Raw genomic sequence first — 19,187 nt, 5'->3', positions numbered from 1 at the left:
TACTGGCTCTTGGGAAAAAAGGAAAGGCTTTCTTTAGCTTTATTTTTACCCTGCCGCTCTATGTTTCTAGCAGTATTAGTGAGATTTTGGCAAAGGGTGCCTTCGCCTGTTTTCCCCCTCCCACGGTTCTTTCTGTATTGACAGGGTAGAGACTGAAAGATTTGTCGTGTATTTTGGGTAAGTGTGCAAAATCGTGGCTTGTTTTTGGTGATTCAACATTTTTGTTGTGCAAGTGATTGCTTTTGGACAGGCTGCTGTTCTGCATGACCGCAGGGCTTGGGAAACTTTGCTTGTCCACCTTCCTGTGCATGCCTTGTGTGTAGCTTTATTTTCTAACAATAACAGGGAGTTATATGAAGTTTTTGAGTTATTTGGTCCTAAGAGTTTTAAAATTTAAGTACATTTAAAATGTTTGGCAAAATACTTGAGAATTAGTTCTCAAATATTTTGAAGAATTTAAAACTAACTTTCCAAATAGCTTACACATAGAGAACAGTTACTGTGCTTTACTTGTGAAATCTTTTACGAATGTTGGATAACAAGAATTATCAGTGAATAACAAACTCTTGCTTTTATGAATGTAGCTAAGCAATGTCATGCTTTCATCTGAGTCTTAAATATATAGAACTTTTCAGAATGTGCACTTTACATAAGGGCAGCATATTTTAAGAAAGCTTTCAAATAAATGCATTTGTTTAATGGTCATAGTCCATTTGTATATTCTACATTTTGATCAAGTTTTCATGTCTACATAAGCTAAATGTGGACAGGAAATTTTAATTAGTTAGGATAATAATATAAGTGAAATATGGGCAGATTTGCTTTGAAAATTATGATAGAATTAGCAATTTAATAAATAATTGTCTTGTTATTTGATTTACCTCATCTGTGGTCACTGGCGTGCTAGGTACTGGTTGTTAGATTTCCCAAAGCTAAGGGATGATGTTAGCTTTTTATTATGTAGGAACTGAGCTGACTGTTCTCCATATTCCTACATTTTAATTGTGATTTTATTGTGATTTTGAGGTCTGATCATGAATACTTTTTGGCTCATTAGGAAGTCACATCTGGAAAGATTTAGTCCTGCTTGCAAGATTGGAAATTCATAAGAGCTTGTTGGCTTTTAAACCCTCAGAGATACACAGTGTCTTTGATCATTCTAATTCTACACTGAGCATAAAAGCCAGAACTTTAAAAAAAAAATTATTCTATTCTTTTGCAGTATATTTAGGAATTGTTATAGTATGTCATGCATCACAGATCCATTTTATTTCTTTTTTCCATATATGTCTTATATTTTCTTTTATGGTAAAAGAAAAAATGTAGGAGGTTAAAAATTGAGACAGAAGGCATTTGAAAGCTGCAAAGTATACTTAAAAAGCTAATTATAATTGTATTTATTTTTTGTTGTGGCTTGCTTTAGCCTGCATAGTTATTTTAGCTAATGTGTATATAATTTTAGTTAGTCAATATAATCTTATGTAATGAGATTTTAAAATAAATTCAATGTGAAATTAAAAGTTTCGTTTAAATATATTTTCTAACTACATAGTAGAAATTAAAATTTCTAAAACTGGAATTAAATCTACATTTTGATATGCTATAAATATCTACAGCTTTGGGGTATTGTATTGTTGGTGTACATTTGCAGTGTATATTTCATTCAAATGAAATGAAAAAAGATAATGAAATCAAAAATACTTTTTCTATAAGGTTATGAGTAAAACTGTTTTGGTTTTAAGTGATTTTAATACATGTAAATTCACTTTAAAGTTTAATTCCTAATCATCCTTCTTTTAATTACTGGGAAGATTTGTAAATTGCCTTTGGTGCCTGCAAATTTCAGAAGTAAGACTACTGCTCATGAACACCTTTTTCTCCCTGACTTCCAGAGTTAACATAGAAAACGAGGTGCTGAAATCTGGGTATACTAGTCGTGACCTAATTATTTTGGAAAATGATGACCCTGGGGGAGTTTTTGAATTTTCTCCTGCTTCCAGAGGACCCTATGTTATACATGTAAGTAGAAATTTCATTCTGTGTTCAGCACGTGAGAAGAATGATGTAGAAGGACTTGAATTTTGGTGACTTTTTTTTTTTTAAGGAAGGAGAATCTGTAGAGCTCCACATTATTCGATCCCAGGGGGCTCTTTTAAAGCAGTTTCTATACTACCGAGTAGAGCCACGTGATAGCAATGAATTCTACGGAAATATGGGAGTATTGGAATTCGAACCTGGGGAAAGGGAGATAGTGATCACTTTGCTCTCAAGACTGGATGGCATACCGGAGGTATTGTGTTTTATTTTTTCTTTGCGCTCTGTGGAAGGTTGCTAGTGTCTGGCATATCATGACATAAATATTTTGAACATTGGCAAGAAGACATAAGGAGGCATAAATACTTATGTTTGGGAAATTGGAAATAGAAGCTTAAAAAACAAATATCCATTCTAATTAGAAAGTTGTATTTTTATCCTACAAAAAGAAATAACAAATCAAAGAAAGATCTGAAACTTTGAGAGTGTGATCAGTGAAGTTTTATGTATGATCAACCATGTTCTATATGATCTTTATTGACTGAATTTTTAATGGTATGGCTTTGAACTAATTTTGCATAAAATTGCTTTTATAAGGAAACAAATATAAGTTTTATATTAGCGGAAGCAGATACGTATGGTACCATTATGTTACATACCAGGGTATAGCTGGTCGGCAACAAGGCCCTAACATCTTGCCAATGGTGAAAAGTGTTCATCTTTTTTTGTTTTTGGGTAATGCACCTTTATATCTGGTGTATTTTAGTGCATAGGAGAATTTGAAAACTATTTTTAGGAATAATATCAGCTCTTTTGCTTTTTCAGGGGTTGTATGTTTCTGAAAAACTGAGTATATTAATATTCTCAAATACATGCGTATTTTACTTGTGAAAATGTCCTTTGCATTTTTCTCATCATTTTAGCTGGATGAGCACTACCGGGTGGTCCTCAGCAGCCACGGAGAGAGGGGAAGCAAATTGGGGAGTGCGACAGTCGTCAACGTAACGATTCTGAAAAACGATGACCCGCACGGGGTTATAGAATTCATTTCTGACGGTCTCACTGTGACGATAAATGAAAGCAAGGGAGACGATATCTATAGTGGTAATTTATTCTCTTTCCCATATTTTATTTCTGTCTACTGAAGAGGAAGTTAATTGTATTTTTAGTTCATTTCTTCAGCAACTAGTTATTTTCCGTTGCCCATCCCGCCTTAGCAATTACAGGTAGTGTAGACATTGGTCTTTGAAAAAATCATACATATGATTGCTGTTTTTATTTCTTACAGAGCACTGTAATGACACTGATGATTTCAGTTATATTCTGATTTTAGTTAACCATATGCAATATAGTTCAAACACCCAGGCATGAGTCACGTCAAATAAGTAGGAAAAATGGTCAAACTAAGTGTTAGGGCTAGAAAACTATTTTGGTGGCAGAAAATGAGAAAAGTTTTACTTTGAAAGCAGTTTCTGGGTAAGAAAATCACTATGAGGGTGCAAGTGACGTTTCCTCTAAATGCCTTCAGCAGATATCTTTTTTTTTTAATTTTTTTTTTTTTTTTTTTGTGGTACCGGGGATTGAACTCACGACCTTGCACTTGCCAGGCAGGCGCTTATGCCACTGAGCTATATCCTCAGGCCCAGCAGATGCCTTTGCAGGGCTTTATCATCATTGCACTTACTAATCACCATTCTGTTCCTGTGCCGAACGACTCTTAAAAATTCCACGCTGTGATGGAAAAGATTCAGTCTATTTATATTGTTAATTTCATAACTTCAGAAGGGTGAGTGGGCTAGTATATTTTTATAAGAACCTTGGAGAAAGTATTGAACCAATAATTGGCTTTTATTGAAAAGAGGTGTCATTTTTATTTTGAGCAATTTCTCCACTTGTTTTAAAGTTCAGTATATGTGTTCATATTTATTATAACCTATTCGTATTTCACAGCTGTTTATGGTGTAACAAGAAATCGAGGCAACTTTGGTGATGTTAGCATATCGTGGGTAGTTAGTCCTGACTTTACACAAGATGTGTTTCCTGTGGAAGGGACTATTTTCTTTGGCGATCAGGAATCTTCAAAAAATATCACCATATGCTCCCTTCCAGATGAGGTAAATGTTGCACACGTCACTCTCCACTTTTCTTATGTTTGTTGCTTTGTTATCATTTTTATTAAAAAATTAAATATATGGTAGAGATTCCGTGATGAACATATGTGGTGTCTCACTGTAAGGGAAGAGGACAGTGCTTTTTGGCCTTCCTGAAGGTATGTGTCACTGGTAGAACGGACAGTGGTCAGTGACACACCCATGTGTCAAGTATCAGGGGCTCACAGTTGTGGAAGAGGTGTAGCCCTCCCATAGGTGTAGTACCTGTACGTGGGCCCTTTGAAGAAAGGCTGTTTACCATGTGCCTGGGATGTGCTCAGAGTCAGGACCCTGGGCCACAGGGATCACGGATCCCAGGTGGGGTTTCATCTCCTGAGAGTGAAGACAAACAACTTGGAAACACTGAAGAATACACCTTCCTCTAGAAAGCAGCACTTAGAACACTTTGCAGGCCTGTCCCTCAAAGGACAGTTCCAGCGCCTTGTAGTCTTAGTGTGGGGTGAGGACTGTCTCTTATGGATGATGTGGAAGAGAAGCTGTGACCCCGGGGACTCACATAGGCTCAGTGCTGTGGGAATCGCACCTTGTCGGGAGTGGATGTAAGGTCTTCACACGCACTCATGTGAAGCTCAGTGGGGTTTGTAAGAGGCCCCTGAGTGCTGGCTGAACTTAGAGACCGATGTTAGGAACGCTCTGCTGGGTCTGTGAGAAAGTTATGTTTCTGTCCCATTTTTTTTCTTATAAACATCATTCCCATTTCCATACAGAAATGAAAGAATCTTTGTGGTCTTTTTTAGCTAATAAAGCAAAATATCTACATCTGCATTACATTTTGTAATTTGTCAAAATAAAGTGGCTGCTTAGATGAATGCACATTTAAATAATTCAGGGAGGGTCTGAATCTTGCAGGAGTCCTTTAGAAAGCTCCTACCTTAAAAATGGAAGTGAACATCAGCACAATTAATAGAACTTTTTAAAACAAGAAGTAGTTTAAGAATATATAATTTAATCTGAGCAGCTAGTTTGAACACAACAATACACAATGTATTAACCTTTGTTAATTTCCTGTTGTCTTGTTTGAAATTCTGTATCACTGTTTTTGTTTTTTTCTCTTTAAAATTAATATATATATATAATTTAATTCTATGTATAAACTATTCAACTTAAAATGTGTACTTTTTCCCAAAGATTCCAGAGGAAATGGAAGAATTTACCATTATGCTACTCAATGCGACTGGAGGAGCTAAAGTGGGAAATAAAACAACTGCAACTCTGAGGATTAGAAGAAACGACGACCCTATTTATTTTGCAGGTAGGACGGCTACCCTTGTGAGTCAGTTTACACTTGCTTTATTGAACAGCTTATGTATTTCAAAATAGCTTTGAACTGAATCTTTTCAACAAAGCATTGTCAATGCTTGTTTAAATATGATTTCACGATGCATTTGATGATTGTGAAGCCATTTGAAATTTTAAAAAAGTTTAGAGATCTTCTGAAGCAAAGAAAAAATAATGCAAGTACTGTTTTGTTAAAATACATTTAGTCCTTTCAGACTATTGTATGAGGTATTTTTTTTCCTTTGTGCACAAATGAACATTCCTGCACACGTTCACTTCGAACAGTGTGGACAATTTGGGCTTCTCGTTGTACCTAACGGTTGGCTACTGTCTGTAGTAGCCGAGATTTACTGGATACCTTAATTGAGAATTCTGCATTTTTTCCCTTTACTGCTATCTTTAGAACTCTCTTTTACCACCTGGGGCATCTTTTAGTTTTATATAGGAGAGTTAATTGATTTCTAATTCGTTGTTAAACGCTTATGCTTTTTGTAAGTTGGAGGTAGGTCAGTTTACTGGTGTTGGACCTTTTAAATGTCTTTAATTTTACCGATTGCTATTTTAAGCCTTCTTCGCTTAGTGTGTCCTTGACAAAGTAGTCTGTGATTCAGCCTTCTGCCAACTGCTGTGGCAGAAATAGAACATAAGGTATGTGGGCCTAACCGTAGCCTCAACGTCTGTGAGGTGGGCGCAGAGGGTTTCCGAGAGGCTGCAGCTGACTGGGAAACGGGCTGCAGCAGACAGCGGGCTCTGGAGGGCAAGGGTAGAGAGCCTTTCAGCATGGGCACGCACCGCAGAGTCAGGGACAGAGCCAACTCGACTGGAAGCACAGACGCGCACAGAGCACTTGTTTGGACGACAGAGAAAGAAACGAGAGCGTAGGTAGATGGAGTCAGCAATGCTCATGTGTTCCTTCTCTGCACATTGCAGAGCCTCGTGTCATTCAGGTTCAGGAAGGGGGCACTGCTAACTTCACGGTTCTCAGAAACGGATCTGTGGACGTGACCTGCACTGTCCAGTATGCCACCGTGGATGGGAAGGCTACTGCGGGAGAGGGAGACTTCGTTCCCACTGAAAAAGGAGAAACCCTTGTGTTTGGCGTTGGCAGTAGAGCGCAGAGCCTGTCTGTGTATGTTAATGAAGATGGTATCCCAGAAACGGATGAGCCCTTCTATATAGTCCTCTTCAATTCAACAGGTAAATGCATTGTATTGTTATGACAGGACGGTTGCTTCAGGGCTTTGCTAGGACCACACGAAGTATTGCTGTTCCATAGCTGTGCCAGAGAGTACTATACTGTCATCCGGGACTGTTCATGGACACGGTTGTTTATTCTCTGCCTTCCTTGAGGAATGGGATAAAGTCTATAGGTGTGGAATTAGGAAATGCTATTATATTAGGGATGGAAATCTTACCATTAAAAGCAACTGGCCCTGGGACTGTGACTTCCTGGGCCTTGCCTAGGCTTAAAGAGTCAGGGTCGGTAGCCCTTTTCTTCTGGCTCATTTGGTTGGGAAGCTTAATTCTACAGGCAGCTGACTCCACCTGGCTGTTTGTAATTCCCTGGAGCTATATCATAAAGAAATGTGATCTGCAAAGGGTAGGGATGTGATCTTCGTTCTTCTTCATGCTATAAAGGAAGCAGGATGGGGCTGGGGATTTAGCTCAGCAGCACAGCGCCTGCCTGGCAAGCGTGAGGTCGTGAGTTCGATTCCCAGTACTGGAAAAAAAAACAAAACAAAAAACCAACACACGAAACAGGATGTTTTAACCCCATTGTTTGCACCCAGAAAATGTTTTGGTCCCATCTTTAATAAATTGGAATCAGTATAGTTTGTTTTGATATTTATTTCTTTTAAGAGTAAGGAACATTTTTCCCTGAACTTTTTGAGTGTGAGTTAAAGATATGATGCCCCATCACGGCTGAAGACCCAAGTATATATTCCCTACAAACAAGGACATTTTCCTACATGGTTGCAATGTAACCATCATAATCAGGTCCTTAACATCGATGCAGCCATTGTCTGAAGTCCCTTTCAAGTGTCTCCAGTAGTGCTCTTTCTAGCAAAATGATCCTTTCCCGAGTTATACATTGTATTATCGTTACATTCTATAATATCACATTGTAATATTGTACATTACAAATTTAATTAGTCCTAAATGTGTACATTTTGTATAATATTACATAGTATATTACAATGTATTCTGTATATAAAATATAATTTGTGTGTTTTGTATAATAGTACATGTATATTACACTGCAATATCCCTCTAATCCAGTCAATCTTAGAGTGGTTTCTCAGTATTGACAATAGAAAAGACCATAAACTAGAATTTCCCTCATTTTAAATTTGTTTGATGTTTCCTTATGATTACATCAGGTTTTGTATCTTTGGTACAAATTCAACAAAAGTGATTCTGTGTTTTTATATCCCTTCAGTCCTAAGGAGATTTTGATTTGTCCCTTTATTATGATACTCACTTTGACCACCTTTAAAGTGATGACTTCCAGGCTTTTCTTCTGTACTTTTAAAGTTGGAATTAATAAATGTTTTGTGAAGGAGTTATTTTTAAACTATATAACTATCCTGTTACTCATGAAACTTCAGTTTTTTCACGTGTACATTTATCAGTATAGACTCATAATACTACAATCTATTTTCATGGTCACACTGTCCCAGATTTGACCAGTGGTAACTCACTCAGGATGACTTCCTTGTCTTTTTGACTTTACTCTTTGAGCATTTTCTTATTTTCTGGCACAGCAAGGTGTTCCAAGCTCATTTTATACAATCCTGAAATCAGCTATTTCTCCAAGAAGCCCTGATTCCTTGTAGTGAACAGTGTGATTGAGTAACTAGGGTCTGAGTACTAGGTGTGCTTATTGTTACTGAGGGTCCCTTTTGTGTACGGAGATGGGGGATAGATATTTTGTATGTGTGTGTGCACACAAGCGAACTCTTGTATCTGCAGTTCTGTTAGCTCACTATGTATGTTGAAAACTATCCGCTCACGCCAGCATTTCCATTCTGGCCAAACATCACACACGCGGCTCTGTCTAGTTTCCTCCCTTTCCGTATTTGTCACTCCCTTCTCCAATAGTAAATCCAGCTCCCAGTACCCTTCATACGTTTACACAGTTGATGAATTTCCTGTGCTGATTACCCCACTAGGGTTCTGGCTTCCTGCTCTGGGCCAACCCTCCTCCCACTCTGGCTCTGCACCGGCGCTAAGCTTCCCTCCCTGGAGGTGCCCTGCCCCGCACACTCGGGGCGAGTGCCAGCCTTACGTGGTGCCCTGTGCTTTCTGACATTTAGAAGAGGTGAACAGAAAGAGATCTCTTAATTTTTGTTTTTGCTATTTCCCTCCATCGTTCTTACTTCTTTCTTCCTTGCTGTCTCTTTTCCTGTCCTTTTTCTGCTTCTTTTTTCACTTTTCACATGGCTTAACTAAAAATACCCCCCCTGCAAGTTTAAAACAAAAATCTCTCGTAAGGAAAAATTTGACTTTCTACAATAATGATCACAGAAAATCTCACAGTTTCAAAAAACATAGCTCTTAATATAAACCCAAACTACCCTTGAGCCACTGTTTCCAATTTATATGGACAGGAGTATTCTTATGTTATAGGGTAATTCTTCATTATTTTAATGAAATCAAAGTATATACCTCAGAAATCTGAAGTTAGAAGAAACTTTTTTATTTCAGATTAAGCTATTGCAGTGATAGTCTCATTGTGAAGGAACTGTCCCTTCTTTTCCAGTGAAATAGTTAATCTGTAACTAAACATTTTCTCAAAAACCAAAACAGGAATGCTTTCAAGTTATTTACACATCTCTTTTTCTATGCCATATATATATATATATATACACACACACACACACACACACATACATGTATTTCTATAAATACCTTTAGAGAAATAGAGCCATATTTTTCATTTATTGTATGACCTTCAGTAAGGAAATTCTTATGAAAAAATTTGCACATAATTATAAACTTAATTTAAAAATATAAATTTAATAATAAGATACATTTTTATTACTTTGACATTTCCATTTTTTATTTAGGTGATACAGTAGTATATAAGTACGGAATCGCTACAGTTATAATTGAAGCTAATGATGACCCAAATGGTATTTTTTCTCTGGAGCCCACAGACAAAACAGTAGAAGAAGGAAAGACTAATGCATTTTGGTAAGTGCACTGGGATAAGGAAAGTCAAAACTAGATGGATAAAATAAAGCCATTAAGTATGTGAAAAACTAGAAATACTGGTAATATTTCAAAATTTTCAAACGTTGGCCAGGAACTGAGTAATTTTAAAGTTGGCTGTCTAAATGAATGGTAAATTTTGTTTATGCTGCTGTCATTTATCTACTGAAAGTTATAGGAACCAAAACATGTTAGCTGGTAAGCAGAAACTATTCTTTTCAGCCTCCTCAGTCCATCTGCAAGAAGACCGAGGAAGTGGGGTTCTCTGAAATCTTCATGCACGTGTTTCTTAGATGTCATGTGACTACTCTCACCCCAAATATTTCTTCAGAAGCATGGTTGCTAGTTATCATCACAACATGTTTCAATTCAGCTTAGAATTTATCTTCCAGTCTGGAATTCGAAGACTAAGGCTTCTACAGCTGCTTTTATTATTTGAAATTCTACCTCATTCCTCTCTCTCCATGAAATTCTTCCTGATTGCTCAGTAGAACACATTCATTTAAAGATGATAAATACAAAGCATTTTTCTGAGAAAATGTAGAACGCTGTTAGTAGAGTTGGTTTCACTTCTTAGAAACTTTTCAAAACAATAACTATGCAATTTGTTATGTAGGATTTTGAGGCACCGAGGGCGCTTTGGAAATGTGTCTGTGGGTTGGCAGATCTTTCAGAATGATTCTGCTCTGCGGCCTGGACAGGAGTTCTATGAAACTTCAGGGACCGTTTACTTCATGGATGGAGACAAAGCAAAACCAATAATTCTCCATGCTTTTCCAGACAGTATTCCTGAATTCAATGAATTTTATGTTCTAAAGCTCATAAACATTTCAGGTGCTGTGTTTTTTTAATCTCTTATTTATCACCCAAAATTTGTATCTTATACTTAGGTAGTATAATTTTGTAGAAAATTAAGTTGATAGGTGTATCTTGATGGTCCGATTTTAAATAACAAAGTACCCTTCTGGATAAAGATGTTATGTATTTCAGTGCTGAGAATTCAGGGCATGCTAAGTACATACTTTGCCACTGAGCTAAGCCCTCAACCCCAAAGTGTTATTTTTACATTCATTTTGTGGTTTTAGCTGGGTTCAGTTTCATGGACGGAGGCTTACATCCATCCTAAAACTTACAAGCAGACTTTTTCCTCACCAAACAAAGTGTTCCCAAGAAAACATTAGTAGAAACTAAGAAATACAGATCATAGTTTACAGTTTGGCCTTTGTGCCATAGAGTGTTCCCCATCGATTTTGGTTTTAGTACAGAAATCAAATTTCTGTAGTTAATATTTTCTTTCCAGGTTTGACTGATTATTAATAAAATTATGAAGTATCAATATTAGTTGATATCATGGGCCTAAAATGTAATGAAGGCCTTATGGTAATACTATTGTTTATTGACAATGTTAGAAGTTTGTCTGCTAAACAAATTCTTTTCTAAAGTACTTAAAATGGAAAGTACTTCAAATTCTAGGTTTTCGCTCATAATTTTTTTTTATTATAGGTGGGTCCTCGGGTCCTGGGGGCCAACTAGCAGAAACTAACCTGCAGGTGACGGTAATGATTCCATTCAATGATGATCCTTTCGGGGTTTTCATCTTGGACCCAGACTGTTTGGAGAGAGAAGTGGCAGAAGATGTGCTTTCAGAAGATGACATGTCTTACATTACCAGCTTCACCATTCTGAGGCAACAGGGTGTCTTTGGTGATGTACGAGTGGGCTGGGAAATACTGACCAGTGAGTTTGCTGCTGGCTTGCCACCAATGGTGGACTTTTTACTGGTTGGAATTTTCCCCAGCACTGTGCACTTGCTACCACACATGCGACGTCACCACAGCGGAACAGACGCTTTGTACTTCAGTGGACTAGAAGGTGCATTTGGAATTGTTAATCCAAAGTACCACCCCTCTAGGAATAACACAATTGCAAACTTTACATTTTCAGCTTGGGTAATGCCTAATGCTAGAACAAATGGGTTCGTCATAGCAAAGGATGATGGTAATGGAAGCATCTACTATGGGGTAAAAATTCAAACAAATGAATCCCATGTGACGCTTTCCCTTCATTATAAAACTGTGGGATCCAATGCTACATACATTGCCAAGACAAGCGTCATGAAATATTTAGAAGAAGGTGTTTGGCTTCATCTTCTAATTATCCTGGATGATGGTATAATTGAATTCTACCTGGATGGAAATGCAATGCCCAGAGGAATCAAGAGTCTTAAAGGAGAAGCCATAACTGATGGTAAGTATCTTTCTAGGCAAAAATCCCCTTTACCCCTATCCCTTTTACCCCTTCCATTTGAGTATTTTCTTCCTATTTCCCAGTATACATTTTGGTCCTTATTTACTCTATCAGTTTTTCATGCTGGAGAAACAATGTGATATTTAAACACGTGTCCAATTTATTTCACTTAAGAGTATGAACTCTTTTTCTTTTCCCTTTTCCCCTCCTTCCTCCCTAGTTCCCCTTTCTTTTGAACAATTTCTACCTATTTTGCAATAATGTTTATATACTGTTGTAGTTTGGGGTTTGCAAGGGGGACAGTATGATACAGGACACATATTTTTATAAGATTATTTATAATAGCCACCCAAAGAATCACATACAAAGACAGTGCACGAAATCTGTCCACACACCAAAGACCAAAGATTCCAGCTGAGGGCCTGCATTCTATGAGAATGTCCTGCATGAAACCAGCTGAAGACCTAGAGCCCATAACAATGCCTCCCATCGGTCCAACTGGAGGCCTAGAGTCCATGACAATGTCTCATGCGGGCCTGTTCCATGAATCTGTGCTGGGAAGGCACAAAGGTCAGTAGTGGAAGCTAGAAAGTCTTTGCCATCGGGTTATGAGTAAAATAGCAATTTTCTATGTAAGCTGTATATTTGTAAACATCAATGAGGAATTTATACAATTACTGTAATTTTATTTTCCTGTTATATTTGTTATGTTTATTGAATATGCTATTTAATTTGTTGACTCAATAAAAAAATGAATCTTGTTAAAAAAATATAAAACTCCAGAGTGGAGCATACATACAAAAGAAAAAAGATTGAACTGTATTGATAGAGAAAATCATCAAACCACAAAGATGAACAACAACAGAAGAAAGAAATACACAGAACAACTAAGAAGAAAAAGAAGAAAACAGAATGACAGGTGTGTTGCATTTACTTATCACTACTAATCTTGAATATAATGAGTTAAATTTCTCAGTTAAAACATACAGAATGGCTGACTGGATGAAGGAGCTAGATTTGATGATATTCTGTCCACAGGAAACTCACTTCACCAATAAAGATGCACATACTGAAAGAGAAAGAGATACACTGTGCAAGCAGAAACAAAACCTAACCTACTGAATAAACAAAAAGCCAAGACAAATTAGCTATACAAAGTCCACTTTAAATTAAAATATGTAGTCAAAGGTCACTAAATATTGATAAAGAGATTCAATAAGAATTCAACAAAAGATGTTGTCATAAACTGTAAATATATATGCACCTAACAATGCTGCACCCAATTATATAACACAGACATTAGATCTAAATGGAGAAATAAGTTGTTATAAAGGAGGACTTTAATACCCCACTTCATTCAATAGATGGGACACCCAGACCCCCCCCCCCAAAAAATCAACAAAGAAACATCAGAGTTAAAATGTACTGTGGACAAAATGGACCTAATGGACATTTATAGAACATGTTATCCCGCAGCCAGGGAGTACACATTCTTCTCATCAGCACGTGGACTGTTCTCCCGGACTGATCATGTTAGAGGACACAAAAACCCTCAGAAAAGACTCAAAAAGTTAAAACTGTTGAATGTAACTTCTCTGAGCACAATTGAATAAACCTAGAAATTAACAAGAGGAACTTTAGAAATTATACAAAAACATGGATGTTAAATAGCATTCTCTTGAAAGGCCAGTGGGTCAATGACGAAATCAAAGAGGAATTTAGAAAATTATTCAAACGGGACTGGGGATATAGCTCAACAGCACAAGTGCCTGCCTGGCAAGTGTGAGGTCCTGAGTTCGATTCCCAGTACCAAAACAAAAACAAATAAAAAATTATTCAAACAAAGATGAAATTCTCACATATTAAAACGTGTGGAATGCAACAAAAGTAGTTGTTAAGAAGAAAATTTATAGCAGTAAGTGCTTCCGGTATGTGTGGGGGGGTAGATTTTAAATACATTGCCTAACAATGCAATTCAGGGAAATAGAAAAGAAAGAACCAACAAAATCCAAAATTAGAAGAAGGAAAGAAATAAAGATCAGAGAAGAAATAAACAAAAGAGGCTAAAACATGATATGAAATGTTAGTTAAATAGTTGGTTTTTTAAAAAAAATATATCAAAATAAAATCAGATGGGGAAAGGGACACTTTGCATATGATACCACAAAAGTACCAATAATCATTGGGGACTACTATGAACAGCTAAATGCCAAAAATTGGAAAAACCTAGAAAAATAAGATTTCTGGACACATAATCTACTGAAACAAAACCACAGGACTCAGAAAATGTAAACTATTCAATAGCAAGCAATGAGATTTAATTGGTGATAACAAGCATCCAGCTAAGTGGGGTGGTGCACCTGTAATCCCAGTGCTTAGGAGGCTGAGGCAGGATCTCCGAGTTCAAGGACAGCTACAGTTCAAGGCCAACCTGAATTGCATAGCAAGACCCTGTCTCAAAAAGAAAACAAAGAAAAAAACCAAAACCCACTACCAACAAAGACAAGGGCTTCAGAAAATCCCAGGATTTTCATTGCTGAATTTTACCAAACTTTTAAGGAGGAAATAATGGCAGTGAGACTCAAAGTAGTCCAAAGAATTAAAAGTGAAGGAACCTTTCCATACTCATTCTATGAAGCATGGATTACCAGAATCCCAAAACCAGCTAAGAAAATACATACAAAAACTACAGGCCAATATCTATAATGAACAGAAATGCAAAATCCTCTGGGAAATTGAATCTAACAGCACACAAAAAGATCATATTGTCAAGTGGGGTTTATCCCAGAGTTGTAAGGATGATTCAAATATGCAAACTGATAAGTGCATTACATCAACAGAATAAAAGATTAAAATCTGTATGGTAATCTTAATGGAAAAAGCATTCAGGAAAATTCAATAGTTCTTTGTGATTAGAAACCCTCAACAATTATATATAGAAAGAATATAGTAATAAAAAATTAAATAAGAAAGAACTGTATTTCAACACAATAAATGATACAATATATGACAACATGCTGGAGAGAAAACTAAACATTTTTTTCTGAGACCAGGAGCAAGTCAAGAATATTCACATTTACCATTCTTATTCAATATAGTATTGAAAGTCTTGACCAGAGCAATAAAATAAGAAATATTAAGGAGATCTAAGTAGAAAAAGAGGTCAAATTATCCTTGATTGCAGATACCATAATTTCACATGTAGAAAATCTGAGACTTCACCAAAACCAGAAGGCAAAAACAATGACAACAACATCAACAACAGCAAAAACCTGTTAAAAGTGATGAATGAAGTCAACATATATAAATAAGTAGCCTTTTCCTCTGGTACTGGGGATACACAAAAATGAATCCTTTTTCATCTTCAAAAATGAAAATGCTGAGAAAAAAGACAATAAAGCAATCCCATTTAAAGAGGTGTAATAATAATAATAAAAAAAAAAAGGGAATAAATTTGACCAAGGAAGTGAATGATCTCTGCAGTGAAAATTACAAAACACTGATGAAAAATTGAAGACACAGAAGAAAATGGACATCTCAAGGTCATGGATTAGAAGAATTAATATTGTTAAAATATGCATATCACCCAAAAGAATCTACAGATTTAATGTGATTCTTACTAAAATACTCACGATATTCATCACAGAAAAGAAAATCTTTGTAAAATTTGAACGCCAGAAGACTCTGAGTAGCCTGAAGAATCCTGAGCCAAAAGAACAAGGTGATAGTAATCAAAACAGCATGATGCATGAACATATGATGCATATGCCAGTGGAGCAGAACAGAAAAACCAGACATTAGTCCATATATCCACAGCCTTTTTGACAAAGGTAGCAGGATCATATGTTGGAGAAAAGAGAGTGTCTTCAAAAAATGATGCTGAGAATGTTAGATACCCATATGCAGAAGAAACTAAATCCCTCTTACCACATTCAAAAATTTAATAAACATAGATAAGGACTTAAGTGTAAGACCTGACACTTCAAAAGTACTCAAAAGAATGTAGGACAAAATGTTCAGGGCAGCAGTCTTGGAAAAAAATTTTTTTGATAGCCCCAAAAGTCCAGGCAACATAAGCAAACATTGATAAATGGATACTTAAAACAAAAAGCTTCTGTACAGCAGAAAAAAAATCAACACAGTGAAGAGACAACTTACAGAATGAGGGAAACTATGTGTAAACTATTCATCCAACCATGGATTATTTTCCAAAATAGGTAAGAACTCAACTCTACAGAAAATAATCCAATTAAAACATACACATATTATCTGAGACATTTCTCATGAACTTATAAAAATGGCCACCAAGTATGTGAAAAAGTGCTAAGCATCACTAATAATCAGCTGTCCTCTGCCAAGGCCTTTTCACCGTGGTGTCCTGCCCTAGAACCTGCCAAGGGTGCACTGAAACATCTACAAACTGGGAGCCAAAATAAAGTTCTCTTCCTTCCAGTTGTGGGTGTTGGGTATCTTGTCCTAGCAGTGAGGAAAGGAAGCAAGACACCAAGATATGGAATCAGTCTATCTGTGTAACAGACAAATGGATGGAAATTATGGTATGTACTGATATCTTTATAACTTTCTTATTTTGGATGGTTTAGCTTGTGACTTAAATGGTTGACACTGAAATTAGAGCAATACTGACCGTGTTTGTTCCAGAGGATTAGTGACAGAAGGAAAGCATTTAGAATGCTTCTGATTTGTATGGTGTTTTGCATTTATAAGGTGTTTCTTCATATTGCCAAAATTGAACTTCACTATAATTCATTATGTATTTAATAGATAAGAAAGTGGAGGTCACAAATGGTAAATAAATTAGGCAACATTCACAGGCAAACTAAGAAGCAAGACTTGAATCTAAGCTATGTTGCTTTTTGTACATCAGGGAACTGAAACTAAAAAAGCCACGATTATTTCTATAGCCTGAGTATATAGCAGTGGTGGCGGACCTGTGGCACATGTGCTGAGCGGACTGTTTGTATCATTGAAAACTCTAAAAGGTTTGCCATCACTGCTGTAGAGCCTCTTGACTGATCCAACTCATAACATGTAGTTTTATGAAAATGAGGGGGACTCAAACAGTTGCTGGGTAACTCAAGAGGAGAGACAGTATAGGATATTGCACCCTATTGGGAGTTCTGGTGAAGCAGTGGTTCTGGTTTTCTGCACAGGAAGGGAAGGAAGGTCATCTCTGTACTAGGCGGGGAGCAACCCTGATAATAATGTGCAGTATATGTGTGACTGCATAAAAGGGGTAGTCACACACAGGTAGGAACTTGTCCACTGGCTTCACTGAGACCATTGACAAGAAATGTTACCTGTACTTCTTTTCCTCCAAAATTGCTGCCAAGCTTTCATCTTACGTGAGTATTTTAGCTGAGTTATTAGAAAAGGAACGGGAAAGAAATAAGAACAGGTATAATCCTGAAAATGATTGTTATTGAGATACAGTGATAGAGGTGGGCTGTACTTCATTATTACAAGAAGTCTCTAATACTTGCATGTAATATTTTTGGGAAGAAATACTTCTATTTTTGTATTCATCCTACTAATTATAAAGCTATGTTTGACCCACAGCAGCTTTTTTCTTTTGCTGAATTCTCTAATTCGGGAGGAGTTTTTAACACATCAAGCTTTGAAGTTCTCAAATAATAATACTGACATTTTAAAGTTATGACTGAGCTAAGTCATTCTAATTTTACACGAGCAACTTGGTTTAAAAATATTACAGAAGAATTGTGTAACCAGATGTCTGCTATGCTACACACATGTGTAGGTGTATGTATATATTTAGTGATTTTTCTGTCAATTGCTCTTGACAGAGTGTGATAGTCCTTTAGAGGACATCATTTAATTTTCAAATACCAATTTTTTTAGTATAAAATATTATAAACCCTAGTAATTAGTCGTTTTTACCATAATAGAATATAACCTTTATTTAACTGTATAGTAGTTATGCAAAAGTGTTACACATCAAAAATATATCTCATTAAATTAGTCCCATTTTCTGAATCACAGTTGATATTTAGGACAGGATAGTTGTGGATATTGTAGTATTAAATCCCTGTCTAATTTCAGGTCCTGGAATACTGAGAATCGGGGCAGGCACGAATGGCCGCGACAGATTTACAGGTGTGATGCAGGACGTTAGGGCCTATGAACGGAAACTGACCCTTGAGGAAATCTATGAGCTTCATGCTACGCCTGCGAAGAATGATTTACACCCCATTTCTGGATATCTGGAGTTCAGACAGGGAGAAACTAACAAGTCATTTATTGTTTCTGCAAGAGATGACAATGAAGAGGAAGGAGAAGAATTATTCTTTCTTAGATTAGTCTCTGTGTATGGAGGAGCTGACCTTTCTGAAGAAAATACTACAGCAAGATTAATAATACAAAAGAGTGACAATGCCAATGGCCTGTTCGGTTTCACAGGAGCTTGTATACCAGAGGTAAGTAGCGAGCTCAGAGATTTTAGGGTTAGAAATTCATTTCGCGTGGATTTGCTTGGGACTGAGCTTTCCTTCATTTGGTAAGATTGCTCGGGCATCTACACTAAATTGGGAAGTGTGCTAGAGCCAGTGTTTGCAAATATGAATTACAATCCCTGCTCTTATGCGATCACAGTTTAAATAAGCTGAATGGGTTGACAGAAGTCGTAACAAGTCAGCAAATAAATCTTAGCAATTAGCTTTAAAGTTAATGCACTTCAAAAGAATGCATAATTACATGCTGGTGAAATTTAGTTTTGGCTGCCATATACGTAAATGAAATAATATGTACTAAAGATTCTATAAGTAAGTGTAGACGCAACTTTTATTCAGATGTGATTTGGGTTTTTTTTTCATATGTGAAACAGATAGTTACAGTGTTCTTCTATGTTGGGTGTAGATGCCTTTCTTATCAACCTTCTTGGCCGGTGTAATTCATTACATTGTTATACTGTGCTCATCAGTTCTTTGTAAGTTTTCAAAGATTCCTAATCGTCTTGGTTTCCTGCATGGAAACTGGAGATGTCACGGAACTCCTTCACAGGTGTTGTGTGAGACAGTGACAGGCTGATGTCCACAAAAGGCTGCCAACAAACAAGAGAGCCTTTACTTTTGCAAGTTGATTCTAATGAGTTTTAGTATATGTAAGTTGAAGGGATTAAGAAAAGGAGGGTGGGGGGGCTGGGGATTTAGCTCAGCGGCAAAAGCGCCTGCCTGGCAAGCGCAAGGTCGTGAGTTCGGTTCCCGGTAC

The 19,187-nt window shown here is 36.7% G+C and overlaps 1 protein-coding gene across 1 annotated transcript in view; it reads left to right on the top strand.

Moving 5' to 3' along the window:
* Adgrv1 (adhesion G protein-coupled receptor V1) overlaps nt 1-19,187 on the top strand; it is a gene marked incomplete in the record, with an annotated part of 436,569 nt that overhangs the window by 21,907 nt on the left and 395,475 nt on the right. The window contains 10 exon segments of the mRNA XM_013512957.1: nt 1,893-2,019; nt 2,105-2,290; nt 2,958-3,138; nt 3,985-4,148; nt 5,334-5,457; nt 6,414-6,680; nt 9,554-9,680; nt 10,315-10,532; nt 11,202-11,945; nt 18,024-18,397. Of these exon segments, the coding sequence (XP_013368411.1) occupies nt 1,893-2,019; nt 2,105-2,290; nt 2,958-3,138; nt 3,985-4,148; nt 5,334-5,457; nt 6,414-6,680; nt 9,554-9,680; nt 10,315-10,532; nt 11,202-11,945; nt 18,024-18,397 (2,512 nt within the window).

Source organism: Chinchilla lanigera, unplaced genomic scaffold (genome assembly GCF_000276665.1).
Source record: "Chinchilla lanigera isolate Chin_1 unplaced genomic scaffold, ChiLan1.0 scaffold00017, whole genome shotgun sequence".
Taxonomy (NCBI): domain Eukaryota; kingdom Metazoa; phylum Chordata; class Mammalia; order Rodentia; family Chinchillidae; genus Chinchilla; species Chinchilla lanigera.
This window is presented reverse-complemented; position numbering and strand designations above follow the sequence as displayed.